The 22,886-nt window shown below is 43.0% G+C and overlaps 1 protein-coding gene across 14 annotated transcripts in view; it reads right to left on the bottom strand.

The window, feature by feature from the left end:
- SH3D19 (SH3 domain containing 19) overlaps positions 1-22,886 on the bottom strand; it is a 218,617-nt gene that overhangs the window by 3,784 nt on the left and 191,947 nt on the right. For 12 of the 14 annotated variants that reach the window (XM_058666768.1, XM_058666770.1, XM_058666775.1 and 9 more), the window contains 8 exons: positions 22,514-22,582; positions 16,646-16,718; positions 15,018-15,148; positions 12,640-12,704; positions 7,124-7,326; positions 6,321-6,373; positions 3,397-3,583; positions 2,429-2,526 (listed from right to left, as the gene is read on the bottom strand). In XM_058666768.1, coding sequence (XP_058522751.1) covers positions 2,429-2,526; positions 3,397-3,583; positions 6,321-6,373; positions 7,124-7,326; positions 12,640-12,704; positions 15,018-15,148; positions 16,646-16,718; positions 22,514-22,582 — 879 coding nt within the window. Of the gene's footprint in view, positions 1-2,428; positions 2,527-3,396; positions 3,584-6,320; positions 6,374-7,123; positions 7,327-12,639; positions 12,705-15,017; positions 15,149-16,645; positions 16,719-22,199; positions 22,341-22,513; positions 22,583-22,886 lie in introns of all 14 variants that reach the window. The other 2 variants (XM_058666778.1, XM_058666769.1) reach the window with 2 other exon arrangements.

The raw sequence follows: 22,886 nt of genomic DNA, 5'->3' as shown, positions 1-22,886 counted from the left end.
ATCTGAAAATGATGAAGATAATAGTTTCCAAACTTACATATTTTAAGGAATAAAATATTAAACAATATTCTAAACAATCTGATAATGGGCCAGCATTGTGGTGCGGCTTACATCACCAGCATCCCATGTGGGCACCAATGTGAGTGCTGGCTGCTCCACGTCCTATTCAGCTGCCTGTTAATGTGCTTGGCACAGCAGTGGAAAATGTGCCAAGTGTTTGGGCTCCTGCACTTCCTTGGGAGACCCGGATGAAGACTCCTGGGTTCTGCCTTTGGCATGGCCCAGCCCAAACTACTGTGGCCATTTGAAGAGTGAACCAATCAATGGAAGCTGTCTGTTTTCCCCCTTCTTTTTGTAACTTTGTCTTCAAATCATGTCAGTGAATATATATATATATATATATTTAAAATTTTTTTATTGGAAAAGCATATACAGAGAGAAAGATCTTCCATCTGCCTGTTTATCCCCCAAATGGCCACAATAGCTAAAGCTGAGCAAAGCCAAAGCCAGGAGCCAGGAGCCTCCTCCAGGTCTCCCACAAAGGTATAGGGTCCCAAAGCCTTGGGCTGTCCTCTACTGCTTTCTCAGGCCACAGGCAGGGAGCTGGATGGGAAGTGGAGCAGCAAAGACATAAACCAGCTTTCATGAGGGATCCCGACAGATGCAAGGCAAAGATTTAGCCACTGGGCTACCATGCCGGGCCCAATAAATATATTTAAAAAAATCTGATATGGGCCTGGCTCGATAGCTTAGTGGCTACGGTCTTCATGTTGCATGCAATCCCATATGGGTGGTGGTTTGTGTCCCTGCGGTCCAGCTTTCCATCCAACTCCCTGTTGGTGGCCTGGGAAAGCAGTCGAGGACAGCCCAAGGCTTTGGGACCCTATAGCTGTGTGGGAGACCTAGAGGAGGCTCCTGGCTCCTGGCTTTAGATTGGCCAGCTCTAGTTGTTGTGGCCACTTGAGGAATGAATCAGCACACTGAATATCTTCCTCTCTGTTCTCCTCTCTGTATATCTGCCTTTCTAATAAAAATAAACACATCTTTAAAAAAATGAATTTGATAATAGGGTTGTCAACTTTTTCATTTGGTACAGAGTATAATATATCCATAATTTATAACAATGTTACATACATAATACAATGGAAATGTCACTTTATTTAAAATTTTTTTTTGGAAATGTCATTTAAACATAAAATCTAAAAGGACGCTGCTGTCGTGATAAAGGAAAACTCCATCACAAAAAATAGGAAAGTGGTGTGCCGACATATCACACCATGCCCCCCCCGAGCCCCCCAACCCTGCACCTGCCCAGTAGCTCCTTGTTTTCCCCTTTTGTAGGCAAGTACAAGTCTTGTTGGGGCACCTACTTTACGCCATACCTTGTCAGCCACTCCTTGATTAAAAAAAAAAAACAACTTTTACTCCTATATTTGAAAGGCAGAGAGATTACAGAGCGAGATAGGCAGAGTGAGTGAGCCGCCATCTGTTTGTTACCCATGTGCCCACAGTGGCTGGTCTGGGCTGGGCACTGCAGGAAGCTGGACCCAGGTTTCCCACATGGGTGGCAGGAGCTCAGCTTCTAGACCTGTCTTCACAGGAGCAGCACATTCCACCTGGCTGGACCAAGCTGACACGAGGCCAAGCATTTGATACGATATGGGTGTTTTAACATTTGGATCAGCATTTGGTCCAATGTTCACCCGCTCTTGATGCTTTCCTGGGACTGAATAGCTTCAATCATGGAGAATTTACCACTGCCTAATAGATACTAGATGCACAGCAGTAACGACTAAAACCACTCTAACCTCTAGCACAGTCTCAAAGCATTAGCCTGATTTCACTGTGGGCTGCGAGACAGAATCATAGGAATACTCAACCAGTGCTTTAACAAAAAAATAAGAACTTGGTTGATATAACATTAAGGCTAAACTTTAGGTTTCTTTAAAACAAAATAAAATTAAACCTTTGCCAAGCAGCTCAGTCTTTTGGGGTTGTTCCCCTAAAGCTTTGGTGGGCCTTTATGGACAACAGTCGTGTCTCCGAGGCGGGCGGACCGTCACTAGGTTCCATGAGATTTCTCCTCTGATTTCAAAGATGCAGTAGAAGCTCGGAGGGCCACACAGAGATCACCCTTTACTAGGGCACAAAAACGTTAATGTAAATAAACCAAGGAACAAGGGGGATCACGGGTAACTAGGCAAAGGTTGTCTTTAAAACCAGAAACCTGCTTGATAATGTACACTAGCAGCCTTGATTGCCCTATTCATTTTCTCTCATATCCTCCCTTATAACTCAGGTCTTAGATATCTTTATTCTTAGGTAATGATCAATATTCCATTTCGGTGCTCCACCCTTCAATTACAGACACCTCACATTTCACAGTGCTCAGTGCAGCTATCCAGCAGATGAAGACACACACACTAACCTTGAAGGAAAGCTCATCTTCATTCTCTCCATGGAAGTCATATAAGGCTTTGACCTTCCTCCTCTTCAGAGCTTGAGCAGATGTACTTCTTGCCTCAGCTGTGAAGACACCAAAAATGCAAATACACTGAGAGACAATGGACCGGAACATCAAGCAAACATTTTACAAACCACCCTTGTTATTCTCAGAATGTAATATTTTGAATTAATTTTGAATTAAAATGCAAAAAAATGAAGGATGCTCTCTTGTGTAGAAAAATTAGAGAAAATATACTTGACAAAAATTAGCCATTAACTAGTGAATTCATTTTTATCTTTTTCTAAGCACCTCCAACATAGGAGTAGATGAATGAAGACTGCACGACTTTGTGGATCAAGTGCTAAAACTACACACAACTCAGCACAGCCAGACAGAAAAGGAGCAGGAGTTTCAAAGATCCTGGACTCCCCTTTAATTATAATAGCCATGGGCCCGGCGTGGTGGCCTAGTGGCTAAACTCCTCGCCCTGCACGGCCAGGAGGCCATATGTGTGCCAGTTCTAACCACAGCAGCTCTGCTTCCCATCCAGCTTCCTGCCTGTGGCCTGGGAAAGCAGTTGAGGATGATACTGCATCCACGTGGGAGATCAGAAGAAGCTCTGAGCTCCTGGCTTTGGATTGGCTCAGCTCTGGCCTTTGCAGCCACTTGGGGAAGTGACCCAGAGGATGGAAGATCTTTCCTTCTTTCTGTATATCTGCCTTTTCAAGAAATAAAAAAACAAAACAAGGGCTCGGCGGCGTGGCCTAGTGGCTAAGGTCCTCGCCTTGAACCCATATGGCCGCTGGTTCTAATCCCGGCAGCTCCACTTCCTCTCTCTCTCTCCTCCTCTCAGTATATCTGAGTTTGTAATAAAAATAAAATAAATCTTTAAAAAGAAAAAAAACAACAAAACAAAACAGAATGACAGGTATATCTTGCAGTTGTCATACCTGAGCAGGGACGCACAAAAACGGCAGGGAAGATGCCCTCTCTGGTGTGCAGTCTGCCCCGGTACCAGTCCGAGTCCAGACGCTGCAGGATCAGGATGCGGTCTCCCCTTTTGAAGGATAAGTCGTCACTGGTCTCTGCTGTAAAACTGTGAAGTGCTTCACACCATTCTCCAGGAAGACTGTCACCCTGTTAGAAATCACAGATTTGGTAAGAAATGTGAGCTTCTGCTTAAAATGGACTTCCGGGGCAGGCATTTGGCATAGTGGTTAAGATGGGAATTGTCTCCCTGTACCTCTGGAGAAAAAAACAAAACAAGAAACACAATTGAGTTCTACAAGATCTAAGAAATGGTGAGGGGGGAAAAGGGTGAGAGGAGTTAGAAGAGAGAGAAAAAGAGACACATAGTTAGTATTCACTGGTCCACTCCCCCAAAACCCAAAACAGTGAGTGCCGGGCCAGGCCAAAGTCAAGACTGACAACTCCCATTAGGCCTCCCCACCCGAGTGGTTAGGAACCCAGGCCCTCAAGCTCTGGCTTCCGGGGGCCTCCATGGCACACATCTACAGAAAGCTATAGTGGGAGCAAGGCCAGGACTCAAGCCCAGGCTAACAAGGTTCTGAGAATAACAAGGGTGGTTTGTAAAATGTTTGCTTTGTGTTCCAGTCCATTGTCTCTCAGTGTATTTGCATTTTTGGTGTCTTCACAGCTGAGGCAAGAAGTACATCTGCTCAAGCTCTGAAGAGGAGGAAGGTCAAAGCCTTATATGACTTCCATGGAGAGAATGAAGATGAGCTTTCCTTCAAGGTCAGAGTGTGTATCTTCATCTGCTGATGTATTATTATCAACTGATGTGTTAATTAACATTGCATCAAACTCCCTTTCCCCTACCATCACCTTTAGATACTTCTGGAGTCATTTTACACAGTGTAAAAATTTTAAACCAGTTTTCTTTATTTTTCATTATCAAAATGTTTCTGGGGTTGGCACTGTCGTGAAGTGAGTCAAACCACACCCTGTGACACTGGCATTCCATGTGGGCACTGGTTGAGTTACAGCTGTTCCGCTTCTGGTTTCACTCTTTGCTAATGCACCTTAGAAAGCAACAGAGGATGGCCCGAGTATGTGGGGCCCACATGCAAGACCTGGAAGAAGCTCCTGGCTCTTGACTTCAGACGGGACTAGCTCTGACCATTGTGGTCCTTTGGGGAGTGAACCAGTATATGATCGAGCTCTTTCTAACTTTGCTTTTCAAGTAAATCTTAAACAAACAAGCAAAAACTCTAAATATTTTGAAAGTTCAAATATGTACAAAGAGGAGAGATGAAAAACCCTACTTGCATATAAAATCTTACCTTCAAGAGGTCATTTAACCAATTTAATTTAAATATAACCAATTTAAATTTTAATCAATTTAAATGTATCTTCTGATCATGCTATCTATCCAATTTCATAACCCTTATGCTTATAATGTATGTTTTGATTCTAGGATATTTATTTCATGAATATAGTTTTTTTATGGCTTAAGAACATTTTTCAAATAATAACCATGTAACTATTTAGGATGTTTCTAATTTTCCCCTATTCTATAGTACCTATATGATCAGCTTTGTGACTAAAACCTTGCATGATTTTTTAATCTTTTTCATAGATTGATAAATAGTAATAATTTTATTATCTTTTTAAAAGTTTCTATGATTATAATTACTTGTTTAGGGTTCTATCACATAACAGTGAGAGAATATTAATTGCATAGGTTAACTAATGCTTTACTATTGCTTTCTTATACATTCTAAAAAACTACTTTTATTTGAAAGGCAGATTTTACAGAGAAAGGAGAGAGAAGGCCTTCCTTCTGTGGGTTCACTCCCCAAATGGCTGCAATGGCTAGACCTGTGCCACTTTACCAGCTCCATAGTTTCTTGATTGCTAATAAAGGTCAGGACTTTTCACACACACACACATATATACATATATATATGGGAAAAATATATATTTCATACATATAAAGAACCCAGAACTTTAAACATATTATATATTTAAATATATAAAAATATATATTTAAAATTTATTTTTATTTGAAAGGCAGATTTAACAGAGAGAAGGAGAGACAGAGAGAAATCTTGCATCTGCTGGTTCACTCCCTATATGACTGTAATGGCCAAAGCTGCACCAATCCAGAGCCAGAAGCCAGGAGCCGGGAGCTTCCTCCAGGTTTCCCAAAGGGGTGCAGAGCAATCCTCAGCTGCTTTTCTAGGCAACAAGTAGGGAGCTGGATGGGAAGTGGAGCAGCGAGTACATGAACTGGTACCTATATGAGATCGGAACAGTTGAAGGGAGAGGATTAAACAATTGAGTCATTGTGCTGGGCCTGGACTTTTCCAATATCAGTCACTTAGCAGATCCATTTTACAAATACACTAATCATATCTCTCCTCATTTTCATATTAGGGTCTCTATGAGTTCTATATGCAATAGACATTAATTATCCAATTAATTATTATTAAGAATTTCTTTTAAAATGTATTATTTGAGAGACACAGAAATATAAAGGAGACAGAGAGGCAGAAAGAAAAAGGGGTTGAGAGAGAAGGGGAGAAGGAAGAGAGCAGAGGGAGGCACAGATGTGCGGTCCACTCGCTCATTCTCATCCACTGGCTTGCAACGTCTGGGCTAGAATGGGGCCCGAGTCAGGAACTCAATCCAGGTCTCTTACTTGGGTGGCAAGGCCCCTATTACTTGAGCCATCACAGTTACCTCTCTGGGTCTGCATTAGCAAGAAGTTGGAATCAGGAATCTACCAATGTCAGCCACAGGCAGGTTCAGAGCCAAGAAAAACACCGCATCCTTATTTAATTACAATCTTAATATTGCTCCCAGGGCTTACATATGGCTGTGATACAGCTATCTGTTCAAGTGCTGTTACCTGAGAATTTGAGCCAGAGTCTTCTTTCTTGGTCTTCTGTGGTACCTTTGCATCTATATTAAAAACAAGTCAAAACATTAGATGTGAAGATCACAGGGCAGCAGAGAAAAACTGCTGGGCAGGAGTGAGAAGTCACAAGTGTCAGACTTGTCTTTCATGGACTGGGCACGCTATCCTGCCACTCCCTGGATTGGTTACTTAATTGGAAAGTAAAGAATCTATAGCCTAAGCTCTATAATACATTTCTGCTTTCAAGCCTTTGCAGTTTCGTACTACTAATTACCTGAAACATCTAAACCAGCACTTTGAGAGATGGCCATAAAATGAATATCCCATGTAAGTCACTCTTTTTTTTATAAAGTTACCTTTAAAAAAAGAGATTTATTATTTTTTTTTTAATTTGGAAAGACAGATATACAGACAGAAGGAGATACAGAGATAAAGACCATTCCCCAAAGGGTCACAATGGCTGGAGTTGAGCTGATACGAAGACAGGAGCTTCTTCTGGGTTTCCCACGTGGGTGCACAGTCCCAAGGCTTTGGGCCATCCTTGACTGCTTTCCCAGGCCACAAGCAGGGAAATGGAGCAGCCGGGATATGAACCGGTGCCCATATGGGATCACGGTGGATGTAAGGCAAGGATTTAGCCACTAGGCTACAGCGCTGGGCCCATAAGTCACTATTTTAAAAGTCATATTTCTATTAACCCTTAAAATGTAGTGATTAGATAAGTATGTAGTGCAAATATTACTGTATTACTTGGTTCATATGAATTAAGAGATGATGTAATTCTTTGTACTCACTTAAAATATTTGCACTCGAGGTGGGATGTTCTTCAAGAAATTCCACAAAGTTAAGGGGAAAAATCCCAGTTCTGTTTCCAAGTTCTCCTCTGGCCCACTCCTCATTCACATACTCTTGAAGAGTGATGATTTCTCCCTCTGAGAAACTTAGCTCATCCTTGTGGTCTCCAATATATTCAAACCGAGCAATACATCTCAGGCCCCTGAAAAAAAGAACATTTATGGGTTAAACTAGGGAGTACTAACTTCTGAAATGCTTTAAAACCTTCACTCAATCTTTGCAATAAATATAAATGGGTTCTGTGTTTACAACAGAAGAACACACACTAATTTAAAATATTTCCATAAAAAATAGTAAGTTATACTTCTAAATGAGTGGATTTTTTTCCCTTTTGTTTTTCAAAGACACAGTAACAGCAAACAGGAAGAGGGATAAAAAGAGAGTGAGAGTCTGCTATTTCACTGCTCAAATGCTCCGAACAGCCAGGACCGTGTCAGGCTGATGCCAGGCAGCAGGAACTTCATAAGTCTCCTACACGGGCAGTAGGGGGGCATGTATCAGACCCATCATCGGACCCGTCATCTGTCTCCCACATGCACTAGCAGGAAACTGGACTGGAAGCACGGTACTACAGACTCACACATGGGGGTAGGCATCGCAATCAGTGGCTAACCCACTGCATCAGTGTTCATTTTTAGATATGGGGCTATTTACTCAAGACTAACATGTAGGTCACAGAGCACAACCAGCATGGCTGTAAGTAGGCGGGTGTTTCGTGTGCCCTGCAATGTCTGTCGGGCACATCTGTCTCACTCCAGAATCTCTGCCACCCCTACGTGTCTGCAGCCCTGGGCACTCCGAGGGTTTCCAATCCTGATGGCACTGAGGTCAGGAGGGCTAGCCCTGGGAATCTCAGGGTGAAACATCAAACTTTCTCATCAAGAGTCAGCACAGAATGAAACGGGATCAGGTGGGAAAGAGGTGCTCTGATACAGAATCCACTAGTGAGTTGAACATATGAAAGGACTTCAAAAAGTTCATAAGAAATGGAACCAAAAGATAACTTTTTTGGTAAAAAAATTTGAAATTCATGCATATTTTTTCATAATATGCATTTCCCAAGAACTCCATGAAGAATATTCATACCTAACTGTTGCTTTCCAAAATCTTTTTTTTTTTTTAAAGATTTATTCATTTTATTACAGCCAGATATACACAGAGGAGGAGAGACAGAGAGGAAGATCTTCCGTCCAATGATTCACTCCCCAAGTGAGCCGCAAAGGGCCGGTGCACGCCAATCCGATGCCGGGAACCTGGAACCTCTTCCGGGTCTCCTATGTGGGTGCAGTGTCCCAATGCATTGGGCCATCCTCGACTGCTTTCCCAGGCCACAAGCAGGGAGCTGGATGGGAAGTGGAGCTGCCGGGATTAGAACCGGCGCCCATATGGGATCCCGGGGCTTTTAAGGAGAGGCCTTTAGCCGCTAGGCCACGCCGCCGGGCCTCAAAATCATTTTTGTGTATGTCTTAACAATGCCTCATTTCTGAGACTTGGAATAATCTTTAAGTAATCTGCAATCTTCACTGAAAATAAGATAAAAGCAGAGACAAAACTGAGTCTCTAGAAGGTATGATTTTTATATCAAACCTTTGATTTGAAGCATTAAGAAGGAAGTTTCAATAGCAACAGGCTAAGGAGAAGCAATTGCCTGGAGGAAAAAAGATTGGTCCCAGCTCCAAATTTTGATTTAAGTCAGGTCAATGGATCAACGGCTGTGACAGTCCACTTTAAATTCCACCTGCTGACACAGTACGTGCTGGTTAAAAATAAGAGAAAATCTGACTCTGAAATAGAATCCAACTATTGTGGTGTGAGAGGTCTTCCTTTGTGGTGTGAAAGGTATTTCCTTTCTAAGACCACTGGGAGCAGCACCTTATGTCTGACCCACTCACAGACAGGTTTACAGTCTTCTGCAGGTACAGAATTCTTTTAATTGGCTCATTTAACCAGAATATAAAGTTGCATTGTTGCAGTGTTCTAAATTACAAACATGTTACAGTGTCACATAAAGGGATACATAAATTCACATAAAGCTCTCCAGACATAAAAGACTTCTTTACCTTAACTCTTCCTTTACTTTCTTCTAGTTGTTTTTAGGAACAAGGCAACAAAAAAATACATAGTTGTTTTTGGAGGACTTATGTTTTATAAAATTTATTTTTCTTCAAAGATATTTTAACCTTCAAAAAAATTTTTTTTGAAGATTAAAAACCAGGAGGCTAAATAAAATGCACTTATAGCAAAAGCATCTATGCCTGAGCTGAGGTCAGGCCATGGGCAGCCTCAGGACAGATTCTGCTTGGCTGTTGGCTACATTCATTCTACTGTAAAAGCAGAGTGGCTTAGGTCAACCTCTACCACATGTGGCTGCTTCATCAGAACTTTAATCCACTATCCCTTCTTAAGCCAGGAAAGCTTTCCTCAGTAGTATACAAATAAACAAACACCCTGAGAATCAGAATAATCAGACCATATGAAGTACTTAAATTTGGTAAGTACTTGTCTCCTTTGTATAACGAACAAACAACCACAAATAAAACTTATGGTGGAGCGAACTTTCAGCAGCTTGGTGGCTGCTGGGAGCACCTAGGCCAGGTCAGACTCAATGCAAGGGTCCCTGGCCACAGTCACTGCTACCACGCGGTGAATGAGTCCTGGGTGGCCAGTGTGCCAATTGGTGCCAGGCTCCACCTGCTGACCACTCGGTGGCAAGCTCTGGGGTCTAGGGGATGTGGAATTGCTTCCTTGGTACGTCCATGAATGAGGCCACTGTGTGTGTTAGTGAGGAATCAATCCTGAGGGACTCCCAATGACAGGATAACTTTTCCTTGAAGGTAAGCGAGGGTTTTGAGACCTGGTGGTTTGCAGGAGAGAGATCTGATGATCTGTATGGGTCAGACTGATACACTAGCCTGCTTGTCATCCCTGTGTAGAACTTGTTATCACTGAACAATGCTGATCACCACACACCAGTCATTAAGAAAGCTAAGGCTGGGGGCTTGTCCAGCAGGACTAGACCCTAGTATCTAACAGAATGTTGGATCAGGGGACAGGTCACATTAGGCAGGCACAAGACACTAACCAGCCCATGACAGAACCAGGTCCAGGGGTAGATTTTATGGGGGATGTGTGGGCCCAACCCTGTGGAAATACAAGTCCCGTTGGTTAGCTCAAGAGTTGGGGTAGTGATGTGCTGAGCTAGGTATTACCAGGGAACCTGCCATCACTCACGGGTAAAGGGACCGATAACAGTCTCGGCAGGTCAAGGCAGCAGCACCTGAATGTGCATCCTAAAACAGGGTGTGGGTTGGGCTGGGCTGCAACGTTCACCAGCTCATACAAGGCCAAGATGGAAGGGCAGACTATACAGGGCACTGGCCTAACACCCACTGGCATGTATGAGATCTGGGTCTGGGAGTGGGTCAAGTGGGGAGACTTAGGAAACTCCCCTAGTGGGTCATAACTCTCACTGATGATCACATGGTCCAGGCTGGGGGTCAGGTAAGCTGGGTAAGCTAGTTCCTGTGGTTGGTTAATGCGTGGGTTAGTTATGGAAGCGGGTGGACTGGGCACGCTCAAGCAAACCTTAGCTCACCAGCAAGAACAGAAATTAGGATGGAGCACTGGTCATGCCAAGCTAGGCTCTTACACCTACTGGCTGTATAAGCCAGGGATGCTAGGCCATAGCATCTAAGGCAAAGGCCAAGACAGGTAAGGGGTTATGCCAAGCTGGGTCAGAGCATCCACCGGCACACATGCGGTCTATGGCTGGGAACAGGCCTGGTTGGGGAGCTAAGGGGATGACTTGGTTGGGTTGAGGGTCCCAATGGTGAATGTAGGTGCCAGAGTGGGAGCTGCAGTCTGGTCTGGACATGGCTGCAGTCTCCACTGGCACAAGTGTGGACTGGAGGGCTGGGCGCACCGAGCTGGGATAGACTCCAGTACCAATTGGTGCTCTGGAGGATCAAGTAGGTGTACGATGGACTAGGCTAGGTCTTTGCCCCTACTGAGCCATGTGTGAGCTGTGTCTGGGTATGGACAAGCCTTGGCTAGGCTGAAACATCCAACAGTAAGAACCAGAATGGGTTGAAGGCCAGTCAGGAAAGGCCACTGTTCCTAACAGGACAGGAGGTAGACTAAGTAGGGCAGGGGGCGGGCCTGGGGACGTTACTGAGGTCTCACTGACTAGACTGTAGCTCCCAGGGTTTGTGTGGGGGCTGAGTGTGTGGTAAAAATCAGGCTGGATTGCAACATCCACTGGTCCATGTGGAAGACAGGGCTGGAAACAGAACTGACCCAGCAATTGCAACCACCAGCATATGCATAAGCTGACTGGGGCAACGGACTGTGCCGGACACTGTACTGGAATGCACACACAAGAATCAAGACTGGGGGCCCGGCGGCGTGGCCTAGCGGCTAAAGTCCTCTCCTTGAACATCCCAGGATCCCATATGGGCGCCGGTTCTAATCCCGGCAGCTCCACTTCCCATCTAGCTCCCTGCTTGTGGCCTGGGAAAGCAGTCGAGGATGGCCCAAAGCTTTGGGACCCTGCACCCGGAAGAAGTTCCAGGTGTGGGAGACCCGGAAGAGGTTCCAGGTTCCCGGCTTCGGATCAGCGCAGCACCGGCCGTTGCAGCTCACTTGGGGAGTGAAACATCGGACAGAAGATCTTCCTCTGTGTCTCTCCTCCTCTCTGTATATCTGACTTTGTAATAAAACAAATAAATCTTTATATATATAAAAAAAAAGAATCAAGACTGGGATCACCTCAGACAAAGTTTCCTTGGGGATCCCTCCAACTGAACTGCTGATCTCAAAACCCCAACCATGAAGAGAAGTGCAGGTTCCATGGTCTGCCATGGAGTACAAGTGTCAGAGTCGAGCCTCCTCAGAGGCTCAGACAGAGCAGTGGACAGTATATCCACGTGCACATGGAGGATATGGCAGTCCATCGGCACCTGCAGAGGACACCTGGTACTACAACAGAGGACAGAGGACAGAGAAAATCAATCAACTACCCCAGCCATATATTGGCAGTGAAAATCCGGGCAAGGTGGAGACTCTAAGGTGGACTATGTCAGCCAGTGGATTCTGGAGAGATTTCATTGTGCTTGGAATGGTGAGATTGGCAGCAATTCAGAACTGTTGAACTATCCAAACCACTTGAGCAGTGCCCTCGGAGCATGCCCCATGTCAGGGACACTGGGATGGGTTGGAGGCTGGGTAGGGTTTCTCCCTATAACTCCCTGCATATCTCAGATACAAACAACAAAAAAAAAAAACCCAACAAAATTGTGGAAACAGCCTTACCCACTTTCCTGTAGCCCTTGACCCTTTGTGACCTAATCAACTATGTAAAGACTACAAAGATAAAATAGTTCTAAAAAATTAAAAATAAAATAAAGTAGGACTCATAAAAACAAAACAGAACAAAACAAAAACAGATAAAACTTACTTAATAGAACGAGAGCAAACTGCATCTCCTTTCCTGTTTCCATTTCCTCCTTCTGGAATATCAATCTAGTAGGGACAACAAGAGAGCGGTTACTCTTTTTTCTTCAGATTATGTAAGATAAATTTAAGGTTCAACAATTGGGAAATGCATGATTGAAACCAATTAGTTTATCCAACTGTTATTCAACTAATTAAATGGCATTGTAATTGCTAAGCAGCAAGAAATTCTTTATTTGGATTAAAAAAATGCTGTGAAGCAGTTTTCCTGACCTAGCCCTTCTCCTAGTTGCTGTAATAGGTACATTATTATCATTCTACCTACAACAAAGTTTTCTCTAGATGATGTTCTCAAAGCTGAAACTTCAGTGGAGAAATTCAGCTATGACCAAGGCATCAAACATTCGTACAGTAAGCACCCCCACACCTACTCAAAATATGAGAACTCCATAGTACTCCCTCATCTCAAAATAAAACCAGTTTAGTCTAACTTGTAGGTTCTCTCTATATTCATTATGCTGGAACACATTTTTGCCCTCCCATGTGGATTTGTACTTAGTGAACATCATCTAAGGGGCAAGTACTTCACATAACACCTCACTTACAGGCTGAGTACAGCCATGTTTTAATGAGATATTTGGTCCTAAAGTCTGCAGTCTGAAATGGAGAGGCTTTGAGGCTTATATTAAATAAGTCAGCGGCCTACCGGATGAATTCTAAAAGTTCAATGTTTAAAACATCTTTTTAAATTGTGGGCTTAAAATTACACTTATGGCGTAGCAGATTCAGTGTGACTGATCTCAGTGTAACAACCGCTTTTTTAAAAAAAAAACATTTTTATTGGGAAGGTAGATTTACAGAAAAAAAGGGACAATGATCGTTCATCTGCTGATTTATAACCAGGCGACTGCAATGGCCAGAGCTGAGCTGATGCGAAGCCAGGAGTCAGCTTTTTCCAGCCTCCCATGTGGGTACAGTGGTCCAAACCCTTGGGCCATCCTCCACTGCTTTCCTAGGCCATTAACAGGGAGCTGCATGGGAAGTTGGGCAGCCAGGCAGGATAGGAACTGGCGCTCTTATGGGATACTGGCACTTGTAGGCAAAGGATTAGCCAACTGAACTACTGTACCAGCTCCTTAATAACTGTACTTCTTAAAGTTCTGCTATGGGGCTAATGTTGTACCATACTGAGTTGATCTTCCTCCTGAAACACTGATATCCCAAATGAATGCCTGTTCAAGTGCCAGCTGCTCCATTTCCTTTTCTTTTCCTCTATTTTTTTTTTTTTTATTAATTACATTGCATTATGTGACACAGTTTCATAGGCTCTGGGATTCCCCCAAGCTGCTCCATTTCCAATCCAGCTTTCTGCCTGGGAAAGCAGCAGAGGGCAGTCCAAGTGCCTGGGTCCCTGCACTCCTGTGGGAAACATGGAAGAAGCTCCTGGCTCCTGGCTTTGACCTGGTCCAGTCCCAGGCATTGCAGTCATTTGGGACATGAACCACCACAGAGTTTTCCCTGTGTAACTAACATTAACATTATTCTTAAAATTATTATAGAGAAATGTGGTTGGATTTCTCCTAAGAATCAGTGTACATGCAGGATAAGACATACATTTCATAATCTAAGAGACTTGAACTCTTCCATTTGAAAAATAAAGATTTTTCTATTATACTTATTTTTAAAATTCATAATATGATGTAAAATTTCTTATTCTTCCGAATAAATTGTTAATACTGAACTATTTCGGCTAGTATTATTGATATTTCATAAAAATCACTAAATTAAATTAGCCATGTCTTTCCTTTTGATGCTGACGTTTAAGGGACAGTATGATTTTATGTTACCCAGCCACCTGAGCTTAAAGATATGACACTCCATCACACTTATGTGCGCTCTCATTCAGGCTGAGAGGGTGCATAGAACTCTGATATTTCAATATAATTTTTCCCAATCAGATTTGAAATTGTTAGGTAGGAAAAATGATGAACGGAACACTATTCCAATAAAGGAAGCGGTAACAAACATCAGGGAACATGCCTTCCGAACAATCACACACTATTTAATCAGTAAATGATTCACAGGGCTAACAGAGACCCTTAAAATATGGGCTGAACAACCCTCTGACACCAGATGGTTCATCAGCTGGCCTGGCATGGCAGCATCTTGGTGGGCACCAGGCTGCAATGTAAGATGCTCACAATCATATAAGTAACCACTACCAAGCTGAACAAATCTTCATGCTTTGATTTTCCAAATACCAGATGAATTAATGGGGGAGAATCAGACCTCAAGAATCTTGGCTGATTATGTTTTCCAATCTGTAAGACACACAGAACCCATACGTATATGTTCAAAGAATAAAAAGCATGACCCACTTACAATTACTCTGACATAGTTGGCAGGAAATATACCAGTCTGGTTTCCACACCTCCCTCTATACCAATCCGCATCTATCTTCTCCAGAAGATAAACAATCTCCCCAGAAGTGAGGCACAAATCATCGACTTGCTCTGTAATACAAATTATGGTATGGATAATAAATTATTCTGGTTGCAAACTTGAATAAAGCAAAGCACAGATAGCATTCAGTTCTACCTACTGAGGCAGTATATTACTGATGCTAAGAAAAGATTATATTAAACAAATTTACTTTAAAAAAGTAAATAGAAAACACCACAAAACACTGTGCTGACCAATGATTTTTATTGTACCATTAGAAACCCTCTGCTGGGCCTGGTGTAGTAGCCTAGTGACTAAAGTGCCTTGCACACACCAGGATTCCATATGGGCGCTGGTTCGTGTTGCTGTGACCCTGCTTCCCATCCAGCTCCCTGCTTGTGGCCTGGGAGAGCAGTTGAAGATGGCCCAAAGCCTTGGGACCCTTCACCCACATGGGAGATCCAGAAGAGGCTCCTGGCTCCTGGCTTCAGATCAGTGTAGCTCTGGCTGTTGTGGCCACTTAGGGAGCGGATCAGCAGATGGATCTTTCTCTCTGTTCTCCTCCTCTCTGTATAGCTGACTTTTGAATACATAAATAAATAAATAAAAGAAAAACCCTTTGCTGACTATACACTGGATAAGAAAAGAATTTTTACAGATAATGGTATAATATTTTTACCAATATTTTCAACCATGCCTAAAAACTCCAATGTAAAGTTCAAATGGTAAATGAGTGCTATAGTTCTTTTTTTTTTTAAAGGCTTATTTTATTTTTATAAGAGAAGCAGGTATACAGAGAGGAGGAGAGGCAGAGAGCAAGATCTTCCATTCACTGATTCGTTCCCCAAGTGGTAACAATGGCCAGAGCTGAGCTGATCCAAAGCCAGGAACCTGGAACCTCCTCCAGGTCTCCATGAGGTACAGGGTCCTGAGCTTTGTAGGCCATCATCCTCGACTGCTTTCCCAGGCCACAAGCAGCTGGATGGGAAGTGGGGCTGCTGGGATTGGAACCAGTGCCCATATAGGATCCCGGTATGTGCAAGGTGAGGATTTTAACTGCTGGGCTACCACACTAGGCCCAGAGTGCTATAGTGCTATAGTGGATAAATTTACCCAAAATAAAATATTAGTGTACTGAGCACAGAAACAGTAAGTACAACAGCAGCTTATTTTTATTTTATAGCATTAGATAGAATATTTCAAAATTAGAAAAAGTATTTTGATTTCATTGGTATGTAGTAGCTGAGGCAATTTTTAGGACAAAATAATGTATGTACTACAATTAACTTCCTTATAATCATTAATTAGAACAAACTATTTCGAAAGAGTTAAAAAGTTTGTAATATGCTGATGTTTATTTGTGAGGGAAATTCTCTCTTGTGGGAGCGGGAATTTCAAGCTAAGGTTCTGGATTGGCTGGGGTTCCCGGACCTTCCTGCAGGGGGCAGGACGGGTGAGATGACCCTTTCTGCATGGCATTCTCCAGGCTCCTGCCCTTGCGCGGCTAACCTGGAGGGAGCTTCACTCCTGATGCCATGGCTCCATAGGGCAGGTATTTCTGTCCTTACCTGCTGGAAAATCGTGAAGAACAATAGCTTGAGGAATATTGCTGTCAGTCGGCTTCTGAGAGTGGCTTGGGTCCTTGGGGGAAAAACAGAGCTGAGAATGAAGTGTGCCGAAAGATGCTGGATTTATTATAGACTCTGCAACCATTTTTTGTTGTTGTTTAGCGTCCTGAACATAATTATAACATGCAGATCCACATGAAGCCAAATAAGGGAATCATTATCAAGCTGGAAAACATATGCCTTTGCCAAGGGAGGATGAAAAGAACTCTCAATCAAAATGTTTTATAGCATGTTTTCGTTTTTGTTTAAATCAAGAGAATAAAATGAAAGGGAACTGTCTAGTCAAATATAATACCTATTCTCTACAGCAGTGATTTTCGACTTGCCTTTCAAGGGTAGCTTTTTCTTTTTCTTTTTTTTTTTAAAGATTTATTCATTTTATTACAGCCAGAAATACACAGAGGAGGAGAGACAGAGAGGAAGATCTTTCGTCCGATGATTCACTCCCCAAGTGAGCTGCAACGGGCCGATGCGCGCTGATCCGAAGCCGGGAACCTGGAACCTCTTTCGGGTCTCCCACGCAGGTGCAGTGTCCCAAAGCATTGGGCCGTCCTCAACTGCTTTCCCAGGCCACAAGCAGGGAGCTGGATGGGAAGTGGAGCTATCGGGATTAGAACCGGCGCCCATATGGGATCCCGGGGCTTTCAAGGCGAGGACTTTAGCTGCTAGGCCACGCCGCCGGGCCCGCTTTTTCTTTTTTTAAAGATTTATTTTTTAGGGCCCGGTGGCGTGGCCTAGTGGCTAAGGTCCTCGCCTTGAATGCCCCGGGATCCCATGTGGGCACCGGTTCTAAGCCCGGCAGCTCCACTTCCCATCCAGCTCTCTGCTTATGGCCTGGGAAGGCAGTAGAGGACAGCCCAAAGCCTTGGGACCCTGCACCCGTGTGGCAGACCTGGAGGAGGTTCCTGGCTCCTGGCTCTGGATTGGCACAGCACCGGCTGTTGTGCTCACTTGGGGAGTGAGTCATCGGACACAAGATCTTCCTCTCTATATCTCCTCCATTCTGTGTATCTGACTTTCCAATAAAAATAAAAATAAAAAAGATTTATTTATTTTTATTGGAAACTCAGATATATAGAGAAGGAGAGACAGAGAGGAAGATCTTCCATCCACTGATTCACTCCCCAAGTGGCTACAACAGCCAAAGTTGAGCCAATCCGAAGCCAGGAGCCAAGAGCCTGGAGCCTCTTCCGGGTCTCCTACATGGCTGCAAGGTCCGAAGGCTATGGGCTGCCCTTGCCTGCTTTCCAGGCTATAGGCAGGGAGTTGGATGGGAAACGGGACTGCTGGGACACGAATCAGCGCCCATATGGGATCCCGGCATGTTTAAGGTGAAGACTTTAGCTGCTAGGCTACCGTGCCAGGCCCAAGCGTAGCTTTTCCTTAAACACTAGAAGCTGGTAAACCTGAGGTTGGAGTCTTAAAAACCATGTCTGTATTAGGAATGGAAAAGTTCTGCAATTTATGTTCTTGCCTTTTGTAACGGAAATGACTAATCACTTCCCACAAATGTGTAATTCACAAAAAGTAAAACCTATTTCATTTATTTCCACTTGGCTGAGAACTTTCTCTAATTTTTGAAAGCCACACTAACTCTATGTCTGGCCTGAATTTTCTGCTTAATCTGAATGGTTTAATCAATACTTTAGAGGTAAATTAGAAAAGAGAACCTATTATTCTTTAGTCAGCAAGCCAATGAGAGAGGAGAGGGTAAAGTGAAGAGTGAGCTTTCCTTTTGACAAGCAGTTGTTAGTTTCTTTATATGAAGAGACATGGACCCACAGTCACCAGCACCATAAAATCCACCAGGATATTATTTGGGATTAAAACAAACCTCTCCATCACTGGAACACCTGTGAACTAAACGAAGGTCTATGTTGGCGTTGGCTGTCTTCACTTTCGGTAACCCCTGTCTCTTTAGGGATGTCCTGACATTTCTATCACCGTTCCTCCCTGGCCATGACGAGCTGGTTGGTCAAAATGCCCTGTGAGCAATGGTCTACTTTCTTCCATTTCCTCCCTGCAGTATCTTTGCTCAGATCTCCTCTGTTATTCACCTGTTCAACTAAAATCCACCTGCAGAAGCAAATTATATTTGCTCGAGTCAGGTAAATTAAATTAATACTTCAGTCAACACGATAATGGACAGCTAAAGTAGTTAACTAACAGCTTACTAAGGCTATACTGACATGTTCTTATGGACTGATTGCCTAATGCTTTTCCTAAATAAATGAACAAAATGTTAATTCGGGAATTGTGAGATATTTTAAGTTGGGTGGCTTTAAGAGCTATATTTACACAATTATATGCATCATTATGATGTTCATTTTTTCCTGGTTTACATCTGTGAAGAGAGTAATGACTAGTCAATAAGTATTATTAGGCAAGGTGGTTACCATTTGGAAAAAAATGAAGTCAGAGAGTTGTCTCACACCAACACAATCATGCATCTCCAGGTGGACCAAAGAACTTGGTCATCAAGTCTAGGAGGGAGAAGATGCGCACTGTGCCTCCCAATCCCTTCCCTCCTCTGCCTTCAGTGCATGGGTATCCTTGGAGACGCTGCTCATCAGAGCGGTCAAGCAGGGTCCCAGAGGACTCACTACAACTCAGACCACAATGGCCATGTGTAAGTAAATGTATTTCATAGGTCTTTCTGGGAAAGCCAGGATTGTTAATACAAATGGTATAAAAATAACAAAACAGTTGATATGTATTGCTTATTCACTATGTATTACTCAATTAATTTGTTAAAACTATTGATATAACTTACATACAAAAACTGTCCATTTAAAATGTACATTGTTTTAGTACATATACAGAACTGAAGGACCATCATCACAACCCAAGCTTAGAACTTTTATCATCCTATAGAAACCTGCGACCACTGTCCAGCCAGCCACTCTCTACTGGCTTTTCCCTCAGCCTTTGGCAGCCACCAACCTGCTTTCTGTCTGCATGGATTTACTTATTCTGGTTTTTTGGTTTTCTTCTGCTCCTCTAGATTTATTTATTTGAAAGAGATATGGGGAGAGAGGGAGAGAGAGAAAGAGAGAGAGAGAGATCTTCCATGTGTTGATTCGCTTCCCAGGTGGCTGCAATGGTCAGGGCTAAGCCAGGTTGAAGCCAGGAGCCTGGAGCTTCATTCAGGTCAGCCACATTAGCATAGAGCAGGATCAAAAGGGTAACAGCCAGGACATGAACAGGCCCCCTATGGGATGCTGCAAGTGACAGCATCATCCACTATGCCACAATGCTGGGCCTCTCTGGGATTTTATAGAAAAGAAATCATGTAAGATTTCAATTCTAAAACCACTCTGAGGAGTTATGCCTTAAAAAAATTTTTAGTTTAAAAATTATTCACATTTTTAAATTTTCTTTTTTAAACAATGTACATAAACTGAACAAATTTCATGCTACAGATTTAGGAGCGCAGTGGTACTTCCCACTCTACCCTCTCCCCTGCCCGCATTCCTGATTCCCACATTCCCTTCCCTATTCCTATTTTTTCTCCCTAATATTTACACTGGTACAGTTTTCATTTTACTTTGCAATCACAGGCTTAATACTTTATTAGGAAAATATATCAACACACAGCCAATAGGGAAAAAATAAACCAAACCAAAACAAAATCAAAGCACTCCACCATTCCTCAGCAGTATAGACAAAGGATAAGGAGTGCCAAACTCAGTCATCCTTGTGAGCGAGATGACATTATTGTTCATGGCTTTGGGCTACACTCTTGAACTGTTATTATTCTCACTGCACTAAAAATGTTCAGTCTAGACATTGAAGAAAACCGCCTGGTGTGGCAGCACTGACCATGAACCCAGGTCTGTCTCCCCGCTGCACGGTAGGCAACTCCCCCGTTCCCATTCAAACACAACTGGTAAAGTTGAGTACTTTTTGTATTTCAGGGAATGTATAACACATTTTTAAAAAGAGAACTTTAGCTTAAAAAATAGGCTTTCAACGTTTTTATTTTTCCAAAAACAAATGTAAGGATAATCAGAAGTCCAAAGGAGGAGTCACTTCATGAACACCAGTGCTAACGAAGCAGCCACCAGAGGCTAACTTTGCACACCGCAGTGCCCAATGAGAAGACAGCGTTTAAGGTGGAAAATCCCGGGAATGTTAGAAGAGTTTTAGCCTTCAGGAAGGAAAACTTCTTCACAGTGTAACTCTCACTGTTGTTATAAGTGTGTTTTGAGAAAGGGCAGGCTGCTATGACAGATGAATAATGCTATATTAAAACAGCAAAGTTCGGAGTAACAACTTTCCCTGTATGAATTAAGGCTGGAATTTTCATTTGCTAGCAGCAACCAGCTCAACACTATCTTCTTTATTGTTTAAAACACAAATTCTTGTTTTTTCAGAGAGCTTCAAGCGATAAACTGGCTTCCAGGAAGTGTTGGGCCAGATTACAATAAGTAGGATAAATAGTAAACCAAAATACTTGGTGTGAAAGACTGATGCATATCATTTTTCACATTTAGTACATGAACATTGATAGTAAAAATTTAATTGGGCAACGTGACAAGCTTTTAGAAAAATCTACCTCTGTCAATTGTCCAACAGCATTTATCTTGCTAAATAAATGACATTAAATAATCACTATCTTCCTGGGCTCCACAATTTGTTAAGCCTACATTGTGACTAAAGGCTGCAGGATTATATTTCATTATTTCATGAGCTATCCAGAGAGATGAAGTTTGCAATAAGTTTATATCTTAAAGGGAAGAGCTTTTCTTATGTCAGACGTAGCTTTTATAGGGCCCCCCTTTTTTTTTTTAAGATTTATTCATTTTATTACAGCCAGATATACACAGAGGAGGAGAGACAGAGAGGAAGATCTTCCTTCCGATGATTCACTCCCCAAGTGAGCCGCAACGGGCCGATGCGCGCCGATCCAAAGCCGGGAACCTGGAACCTCTTCCGGGTCTCCCATGCGGGTGTAGGGTCCCAATGCATTGGGCCGTCCTCGACCGCTTTCCCAGGCCACAAGCAGGGAGCTGGATGGGAAGTGGAGCTGCCGAGATTAGAACCGGCGCCCATATGGGATCCCCGGGCATTCAAGGCGAGGACCTTAGCCGCTAGGCCATGCCGCGGGGCCCTAGGGCCCCTTTTAAAACAGTTATTTGTTCTGCTAGCAAACTAGTCTCTGGCTCCTTGGCAAACATGTTTACATTATTTAAAAAATAAACAGTTCTCACAGTTCATACATTAATGACTGAGAGCTCTGGTTGCCATAAGCCAGCATAACACAAAGCAGGCAAAACATACAGCTGTCACTCTGTGGATTGAGATGATTAGTACGGCAGTGGCAAGCCACCTCCAAGTAATTTATTCTAAAAATAGAATGAAATGTGACTGTAATTTCCACTCTGGTTGAAATGAATGTGTTAATAAAAAATCAAGGATGAGACATAATTAATAGTTTTATGAAACACACTGCCAGATTTGGAATGAGGGCTGTACTGTATCAATTCCTTACATGTGTTCTGTGTCTAAGATGCTCATCAAGTGGGGTGATAATTTTCATCTGAGACAGGGGAACTCTGCTGGTAAATTCCCCCTTTTGGCATTCCAAGTCATTATTTTCTGCCTGTTTCAGCATCACAAGTACATCCCCATGCTGTAAGGTACAATATCACTCTCTGAAGCAATTACTATTTAATAAAATATTATTACTTTTTCACATTTTAATCTCTGGAGCCTCAAGCATTTAATAATGTGTAGTAGCAGTAACAGAGGCCAGCCTTTTTTTTTTTTTTAAACATAAGCCAGTAAAGACAGAGCTCTACTAACCTTACAAGGGCGTTCTCCAGGGTTGTGTGACACAATGCCTTCATTGGCAATTTCAGGAGGCGCAGACAGCTTAAATATAAACCAATTAAAAAATTACTCACAATCAAATAACTCTGTAAATTGCTGATCATCTGGGGCTTTGGCTTGTTTGTCTACAGTGCAACTTCTCTTTATGTGGCTTTTCATGTTCCAGTTCTCATGGGGTTTGCCATTTCTCATGATACTACAACCTTGGGTGGCAGCCCCCACCACCCCAAACAAGGATGGATGTGTCCTAAAGGTCACTTTAAATACCACTCCTAGAAAATTGCATTCTCTAACTCCCAAGGTCCCCTGGTGTCTGAAGGACATTCGGCACTTGACCTCACAGCCT

Source organism: Ochotona princeps, chromosome 7, assembly GCF_030435755.1.
Source record: "Ochotona princeps isolate mOchPri1 chromosome 7, mOchPri1.hap1, whole genome shotgun sequence".
Lineage (NCBI taxonomy): Eukaryota > Metazoa > Chordata > Mammalia > Lagomorpha > Ochotonidae > Ochotona > Ochotona princeps.
Note: the sequence above shows the minus strand (reverse complement) of the source record. Positions and strands in the feature narration are given on the sequence as shown.